Source organism: Schistocerca serialis, chromosome 3 (genome assembly GCF_023864345.2).
Source record: "Schistocerca serialis cubense isolate TAMUIC-IGC-003099 chromosome 3, iqSchSeri2.2, whole genome shotgun sequence".
In the NCBI taxonomy this organism is placed as follows: Eukaryota; Metazoa; Arthropoda; class Insecta; order Orthoptera; family Acrididae; genus Schistocerca; species Schistocerca serialis.
The window spans coordinates 334,831,703-334,841,257 of record NC_064640.1 but is presented as its reverse complement, the minus strand read 5'-3'; the positions used below and the strand labels follow the sequence as shown (position 1 = coordinate 334,841,257).

At 36.2% G+C, this 9,555-nt stretch overlaps 1 protein-coding gene across 1 annotated transcript; it reads left to right on the top strand.

Moving 5' to 3' along the window:
• Positions 1 to 2,167: 2,167 nt before the first annotated feature.
• LOC126470142 (uncharacterized) lies at positions 2,168 to 5,548 on the top strand. The gene is made up of 2 exons (XM_050097756.1): positions 2,168 to 2,947; positions 4,681 to 5,548. The coding sequence occupies exons 1-2, from the start codon at positions 2,272 to 2,274 to the stop codon at positions 4,917 to 4,919; spliced, it is 915 nt and encodes a 304-aa protein (XP_049953713.1). The 5' UTR covers positions 2,168 to 2,271; the 3' UTR covers positions 4,920 to 5,548.
• The last annotated feature ends 4,007 nt before the right edge of the window (positions 5,549 to 9,555 follow it).

Below are 9,555 nucleotides of genomic sequence, written 5' to 3'. Positions count from 1 at the left end.
ACAGAATAACAGACAGTAGTTTAGTTAAAGCAGGTGATGTTAATGGAATTAGATTACTAACCGAGACTCTAATAGTATTGACAAGTTTTGCTATTTGGATATTAATATAATTGATAATGGATGAAACACAGAGAATATAAGTGTAGACGTGCAACACAAGAGAATCCTTTATGAGGAAGAGGAATTTGTTAACATTGTAAATACATTTAAATGTTACGAAGAATCTTCTGAAGGTTTTTGTCTGGAGTGAAACCATGTACGGAAGTAAAAATTCAAAATGGCTCAGAGCACTATGGGACTCAACTGCTGAGGTCATTAGTCCCCTAGAACTTAGAACTAGTTAAACCTAACTAACCTAAGGACATCACACACATCCATGCCCGAGGCAGGATTCGAACCTGCGACCGTAGCGGTCTCTCGGTTCCAGACTGCCGCGCCAGAACCGCGCGGCCACTTCGGCCGGCATGGAAGTAAAAGATGGACGATAAACATTTTATACAAGAAGAGAATAGGGACTTATGAAATGCGGTGTCACAGCGAAATGCTGATTATTAGATGGGTAGATCGAGTAACTAATGAGGACGTATCGATTAGAATTAGGGAGATAAAGAATTTGTGGCACAACTTGATTAATAGAATGGATCTGTTGGTATGACACACTCTTAGATATCAAAGGATCAGTAATTTAGTACTGGAGCGCAGTGTGTGGGCTAAAAATCGTAGAGGGAAACCAAGACATGAACACAGTCTGCGGATTCAGAAGAACGTGGATTGCAGTAGTTCTTCCGAGATAAAGAGGTTTACACGGAGTAGAGCAGCATGAAGAGCTGCATCAAACAGGTCTTCTGACTGGAGAAGCCTCCAACAACATCTGACAAATGTTACCGCATGCTCATCTGAAAATTCTGAATCATTTCAAGAAATGTTTACGTATTAAAGTGGGCATCCATTCACTTTTAATGGAAGATGTTAATAAAGAAACTATAACGTCCCATATTTGAAACGTTTCCGTGGTCAAAAGAATGATTGTATTAGAAAAATTAAGACCATATTTGTTTATAACTTCAACACAATAAAGTTTCCACTTATTCCACTTAGCCAATTAGAGCCATTGCATATAACTAGACTCGGAATGGAGAAACACATTATCAGAAGATTCCAGCATCCTATGTGATAGTGCACGAATACTGTGTTGTTTAGAACAACAGTACTATGTAACTGTCATTTTTTTTACTTCTGGATGGTTATTCACTAATATAGAGCAACAATAAATTAAAATAATCACCACTGATTAGAAGTAAGTGTTTTTCGTAAGAAGTTATTTCATTAAGGAAGAATTACTGCGAATTTCCCTTTGTGAAATTTTGTTGTTTATTTTCTTTTAGTCTCATAAGGTAAAAAGGAAAAATAAAAAATCATACAGCTGTATTGTCGTGTATCTCAGTTTGTTGATGGTGATACAGTAGGTTGAAGACTCATTTCATTTACCTTAGAAGATAATCTTATCTTCTGTGTTGCGTAAAATTTCCCAGAAAACAGGTGCAATTTTATCGTGTGTAACATGTAGCAGTAAGAGTTTACATTTCAAGAAAAAGAATGTATATGAAAGATTACTGATATTAAGTTTTGCTTGTCCTCAATGACTAAAACTTTATTTTCTAGTGTTTGTATGTCAGTACTTGTGTGTCCATATGCTGCAATGTTATTTCATTGTAATACAGACAGCCTGAAAATGGTCCAGAATAAAATAATGTAAAATAATGGCCCTGTAGTACATATAATGGATTCTTAAAACGAATAGATGAATCTATTTACATAGAATCAGTCATTTCATACCCAACAAAATTTTTCGTTTTGCAATTTCACAGTAAATTTCACTCTTTTTGACTGTCGAACATTGTCATTTGGGACTGCCGACCAGCGTTACTCACCTTTGATGTAAAGATTATCATGGGACTGGATATGGAAAATACAAAGGGTGAGTAAGCTTTGTATCAGGGGCCCTGCTGAGCTTCCCCTACCCTGTATTTTCCCCCACCCTGTAACTTCCCCCACACTGTAGCTCCCCCACTGCAGCTGTCTCCCACCACTGCCTGTGTGCCCCCACTCCGAGACTCCTCCAACAGTTCAGAAAGAGCGCAGCTGTCATTCAGTTCCAGTGAGATCTCCGTGCGTAGTGCGACTTGTCCGAGCTATTCGAAGAACGTCTCAGTGCTTTGGACGAGGTCCGGACGGTTTCATAGTATCAGTTGGATCACTCTATAGTGCATTATGTCGTCACAGGCTCCCAATGAATTAGGACAGAACGCGGTTATGTGCTACTTCCCTTGGCTTCCGTACTACCTTAGGTACCAGATTGGGTTTGATATTCTTGTTAATACTCCTGATGCACAAGCAGATCCTTCCGTGGCAGGTCAATCTCCGCGCTTGATTCATGTTCAGTTGCACTTTCCAGATGGGTTTCTCTGTAATCCCGCTAACTTCGATGAACTGCCACATCCCCTTTTCTTTCTAGGTGGTGAGCAAGACGTCTACCCTCCACACCCCCATTTCAATCCTCCAGTGTACCCAGATTACTTACAAGCAACCTCACCCTTAAACCACCTTGTACAGATGTACTTCCACAGAGTTATGATGTGGCAAGGACAACTTGATACTCGTGTGGTTGTACGTGTCGTAAACGCTCAGCCTCGGGAATTTTTGGTAATTGATGACACGCTATACGATGCCATTCCTCAGGGTAATGAGTGTGGCGAGTTTCATAGAGAGCCAGAACATGTTCGCAACAAACGACCGCAGGGTATTCAAAAACGCAAGCGTTCAAAGCAGTCGCACAAACAGTCAGGACGTTCACGTCAGCATCCCTCAAAGTCAGGAATCACAGGTCAACGAGACGCATCATATCCAGCTAAACGCACATACAGTGAAAGTGTCGCCACAGACCCCAGTGAGTATAACGTAATGCTTATGAACCTCTTCGTTAGCATTTTAAGCATGTAATGCTCCCTGTAACTGTTCTGCTGTATTCATGAGTTGTACTAAGGAGCTACCAAATTAGAAAATGTCGTTGCCACTATCTAGGGGAAACAGTTGAATACACTGCTGCCAACAAGATTTGAAGTAATTCTGTCATGCAATCACTGTGAACCTTCGTTAATCACTAACAAAATTCGTACTTCATTAGAATTTGATAAGCTATATAAGCTAGATTTAGAATTCTGTATATGGAACATGTATGATAATTTGTTGAGCGCGATGCATACTGAACTACTACACACTTACAATTAGAAAATACTAAAGCAACCTAAGCGTTCTGAAGTACATATGTGTTATATAGATAGAGCGTTATTCTGTACAGACTGTAGCACGAATTAGAATCTGACTTGACCATTTCAGTTTTAAATCTTCCCTTTGGAGCACTCAGTATTTATTACTATTTCGTGTATTTTATACACATTCAGCATTAGTTTTCTATTCTGTGCAGAAATTACAGCGATGTGAACTTACATTCGTACTGACTGAGAAGCAACGAACTAGATTTATTTATAAGATCTGTTCACTTTTCTGCTACATACAAGGACAAATCTTTTCCCTAACGTTTATACGAACGAGTTGTCTTAAAAACAATATGGAAACATGTAACAAATTATATGCTAGCACTCAGTAAGCGATACCCAATGTAAAACTGCTCTACTAGTTACAGGCTTGCAGTGATTATCAGTTTCAGCTACATACATAAAATTCCAATTGAGACTGGCCGGCCGCTGTAGCCGAGCGGTTCTAGGCTCTTCAGTCAAGAAACGCGCTGCTGTTACGGTCGCAGGTTCGAATCCTGCCTCAGGCATGGGTGTGTGTGATGCCCTTAGGTTAGTTAAGTTTAAGTTGTTCTAAGTCTAAGGGACTGATGACCTCAGATGTTAAGTCCCATAGTGTTCAGAGCCATTTGAACCAATTGAGACTAATGATAATATTTAAATTTTCCGTACGCAAATCTTAATGAAAGTGTGCCCAGCCATAATTGTAAAGCTTCTACAATATGTTAAACGGTATTTCGGAAACTCAGAAACTCTAGGTGAATCAGTAATAATTAGCAAAAATATGAATTTTCACACATGAATGTTATTAGTTCATGAATCACAGATGTGCATCAAGATATGTCATTTAAGATTTTCCTACAGCCCAGAATACAACCTAACAGGAAATTGCAACAATTTAACAGCACTGCACAGCATAGAGTACCTGAGATATATTTCTTTACTTGCAATTTTTTTTGCTACATAGCTTCACTTTTTTCACTATATTTAAACTTACTGGTTGTGCTGTACTAAACTAGTTATCAGTGAGTTACCTGTAGCAAATAATTTGTTAGATGTCTGCAAAATCTTTTGCCTTTGATACACAGTTAACAGAGAAAAAAATGGAGTTGCTCACAAGAATTACAATAATTGACAGCCCTCACTTGTTTACCATTCTTGAATGATTCTTGTGATATCTTTTGAAGCAGAATATGCACAGTAAGCCATTAGTGGCCTTACATGATGTATCCTTCTGGTGTCTTACTGGTAAAATATTTTTAGTCTATATTTCTTTACATCTTCTGCAGGATCCATTACCACATGTCGTTTATTACAATAACTATGGTGTACACTATTAATGTGTGTGTGTGTGTTTTTTTTCCAGAACACCATCTGCAAAACCAAGATATGTCTACACTGACTCAGCTAAAGGCAGGGGAATATGAAAGCATGCAAGAGATACAACACGAAGAGCATAATGCCACATCAGTTACCACTCAGGCTAATGTCGCCACTGTCAAAAAGGAAATGGATAATTTGGATTTGGATGGTCAGAATACTGATGTAAATGTCGTTCATGATGACGAATACGTATTTTTTGATGGCTGGGTAGTAAATTTATAATTTTGATATTGTTGCTTCGCGCATTCCAGTTAACGAATTAAAAACCTAAGCGAAATGTTCATGTCCAACAGCAGAAATACGAAAAAAAATGGTTATGTTACTAGAATTTCGACATAATACAACACTATTTTAAGAGTAAGCTTAATATGGACACTTGTATTGGAGATATAACAGCAGTCAGATTATTTTTATTGTCGAATTGCTGTAGTTAGATAGGAGAATAAAAAAAACGTATAACTAGAAATAGAAGTAGATGTTTCGGTTAAATTAGGCTGTTGTAATCATGAAATTCACATTTATATGTGGTAAATAATGTATGGACTATATAAATCTGCCTTTCTGCACTAAAATTCGATATGATATAATGAACTATCAGTTTATTGGTTGTTACAATTTATTTATAGAATTTTTCCAAGAACTAAGTGAAAAAAGTGTCAAAATCACTTTTTATACAGTGTGAGGAATCAATGCTTTGCTTCCTTACCACACAGAGTATCATACTTGATTGTTAATCATAGTCTCTTTTGTATAATGCAGAATACTGAAAAATTTCAGGTTAGATAAATTCGTGAAGATGTATTTTTCTTTAAATATATTACATGCATATTACTAGAACTCTTAAAATGTATAACTAATGGAATTTTTCTATAAAGGAATCCTGCTTGATCATTTTTCTATTTGTCTTATAAAACTGAAAGTGCTTTAAACCTGAACTTCTAAAAGTATGCAAACAATATGCAAAACATATAGTTTTGTACTCATCCACATTAATAAACTAGTTATCCTTGATATATTTTTGGAAATACAGATTTGGCAATTTTACCTTTCGATGTATTTTGTGTAATATGTGTTTACAGTAATATACTATTATGCATGTATGTTTCTCATTAATTAAAGGATCAAATATTGAACAAAATTCATTTTATGTGAATTTATTCTCATTGGCTTTTATGCTACTAGTAAGCAATGACATATCTAATTAAAAGTGGTTTGACTTCTACAGCACATACTGAGGGCTAACATAGAGCAAATTAATACCAATACTAAGACTGTAGTTTCCGATGAGTGACGCATTTTAGTAGAGTGAGATGATAAAACTTATCATACTGAGAATATTGCACAGTATATTTCTCATTGTGAACAAAAATTAATGTATCTCTTAAAGTGCTACCATGTACATGGTATTAAGATTTTCTGAAGTATTGATGTATGTTATATACAGAATTTTTCTTTCATAACCAAAACACCGATGAAAATGTTCATAGAAAACTAGTAATGTTACTGTCTCAGAGACAACCGCTGCCATTTCTACAAACTTTTTGCAGGTAAGTCCTCACATCAGCAGTACATACGCAATGTATGTATATATAGAACAAAAAATGTGTCTTTTTAAGTGATGTAACAATAATGAAAATTATATGCAATTTTTCTTATATTATTGCGCTTACAAAATTCAGGATAAAAATCAAAAAGTGATCTTTCCTTAAATCAGATAACATCAGGCAACTTCTCTGAACCCAAGTTAAAAGAAATAACGTCAAAAATCATTTGTCACATGAGTTCATGAGTTTTGTAAGAGAAAATTTACAGTTATTATCCTTCAGCAGGTTTTATGAACATAATGATGAAAATACGAGTAAATGGAGATAACATATTTCTAAAATACACTGATGTTCTGGCACCAAGAAATCTACTTCTATCACTTCAGTTTATAAGTAGTATTAAAATTTCAGGGCGTTCTGTTTCTTCATTAACGTTTTACATGCTCTACTGTATTTTATTCTTGCATGTCTCTTCCTTAGTTTTCATATCAGCAATTTTATAACGAGTATATGGCTGTAATACTTACTTAACACCAAATTTTGTCATGAATAGAGAAAGTCACTATCCTGCTTGAAACTATGCCAACTGCATGAAAGTTTGTTATGTCAGCGAGCAGAAATCATTTTATTACACCACTATAACACATTATTTAAGAAATCTAAGTTATGAAACCAATACAGATCACAAAAACCATGCTACCTGTAAAATTTCGTCTCGCTCACTGCAAATGGCACACATTACAACAACTCACATTCCTTTTCAGTGCTTTTAATCAGTAAAAAACCAGTATACACACCAATGCTGTAATAACATATTATACACACACATTACTGCTATAACGTGTTGCTCACTAAAACCTCATCTTTGCTCAATATGTTCACATATTACGTAAGAGTAAATGCTCTTAGACAAAGGTCCTGAAACACCACCCACCTCAGATGGTACATTGATAATACATAAAGCAAAGTAATATAAAAGCAAATAAAAAGATCACAGCTGCATCACTTAAAGGCACACAAGAGGATACAGTAGTTGTTTTTTCAACTGCCATAAAATATTTTACGAAGATATTTGAGTTCATTAAGAAAGTTAAGAAATTCTGACTTACAATATAAATTTCTGTAGAAAATACTTTTAATTCCAACCATTAAATGACTAAAGAAAAGTGACTCACATGCATTTATGCTTCATGTTAGAATTGATAAAGCTGATGTGACAACACAGTTGACGCATAAAATCATCAGGTAGGAGGCTGGCGACCATGTTGAATATGAAGAATAGTACTTCATAAAGTTTGTAGTGGTCGCTAATCAAAAAGTCATGCTTCAAAATAAAATGGCTTTATGGTTCATAGCATGACGTGCTTCGGACATAGCCGTGTTCAGACATCTGTCAAAAAATATCTAAGTTAAGTGGAAATTACAAAGGAGAATCAGAATACGTAAATACAAGAACTACTCTCAGTCATACACACAATGTACTTCAGGAAATAACATACTTAGGAGCATAGTGTTACATGTAGAGACAAAGGTTACAAGACGTGTACGTACCGGTAACAGTCATAAGCTGACTAGTGAAAAAATTGTAACATAAAACTTAGAGGAGCACACTCACGCTAGGTGGCAGTATAGTAGTGTTGGTAGCTCCATATCTCGTCGTATCCAACAACACAGTCCTAAATATTTAATCGTAAAAAGAAAACAGATTTTAACAGTTAGAAACAACGCAAAATATTTTTTAGTTTATGACAAGAACAGCAAAGGAAAAAGCCACATGACTGCCGTCAGGTACCTGAGCAGTAAAAAATGTGGTGCTGTATATCTTCAGAACTGACACTGAATTTTATTTATGAACAGTAATAGATCTAAATACATAATAAAAGTTCAACAATTAGGTTACAAAACTTAAAATGCCAAATGAAAATTAATAAACGAAGAAGTGTTCGCTGCCGTCAGGTGTTAGAATAGTTGCAGCATTGGCGTCGACTGTCAATGTATACTTTTTTTTTTTTGTCATCAGTCTACTGACTGGTTTGATGCGGCCCGCCACGAATTCCTTTCCTGTGCTAACCTCTTCATCTCAGAGTAGCACTTGCAACCTACGTCCTCAATTATTTTCTTGACGTATTCCAGTCTCTGTCTCTCTCTACAGTTTTTGCCCTCTAGAGCTCCCTCTAGTACCATGGAAGTCATTCCCTCATGTCTTAGCAGATGTCCTATCATCCTGTCCCTTCTCCTTATCAGTGTTTTCCACATATTCCTTTCCTCTCCGATTCTGCGTAGAACCTCCTCATTCCTTACCTTATCAGTCCACCTAATTTTCAACATTCGTCTATAGCACCACATCTCAAATGCTTCGATTCTCTTCTGTTCAGGTCTTCCCACAGTCCATGTTTCACTACCATACAATGCTGTACTCCAGACGTACATCTTCAGAAATTTCTTCCTCAAATTAAGGCCGGTATTTGATATTAGTAGATTTCTCTTGGCCAGAAATGCCTTTTTTGCCATAGCGAGTCTGCTTTTGATGTCTTCCTTGCTCCGTCCGTCATTGGTTATTTTACTGCCTAGGTAGCAGAATTCCTTAACTTCATTGACTTCGTGACCATCAAACCTGATGTTAAGTTTCTCGCTGTTCTCAATTCTACTACTTCTCATTACCTTCGTCTTTCTCCGATTTACTCTCAAACCATACTGTGTACTCATTAGACTGTTCATTACGTTCAGCAGATCATTTAATTCTTCTTCACTTTCACTAAGGATAGCAATGTCATCAGCGAATCGTGTCTTTGATATCCTTTCACCTTGTATTTTAATTACACTCCTGAAACTTTCTTTTATTTCCATCATTGCTTCCTCGATGTACAGATTGAAGAGTAGGGGCGAAAGGCTACAGCCTTGTCTTACACCCTTCTTAATACGAGCACTTCGTTCTTGATCGTCAACTCTTGGTTGTTGTACATATTGTATATGACCCGTCTCTCCCTATAGCTTACCCCTAGTTTTTTCAGAATCTCGAACAGCTTGCACAATTTTATATTGTCGAACGCTTTTTCCAGGTCGACAAATCCTATGAAAGTGTCTTGATTTTTCTTTAGCCTTGCTTCCATTATTAGCTGCAACGTCAGAATTGCCTCTCTCGTCCCTTTACATTTCCTAAATGGATATAATGAAAGTTAAACAATAAAATAGCATCACATTGCTATGAAAATAAGAAAACAAATGAACTGAACAATATTGGCTGACGTCAGCTTTTTAACAACTAGTAGATTAAACTAGCACAGGAGTTACAGTGAATGTCTTCACAAAAATTG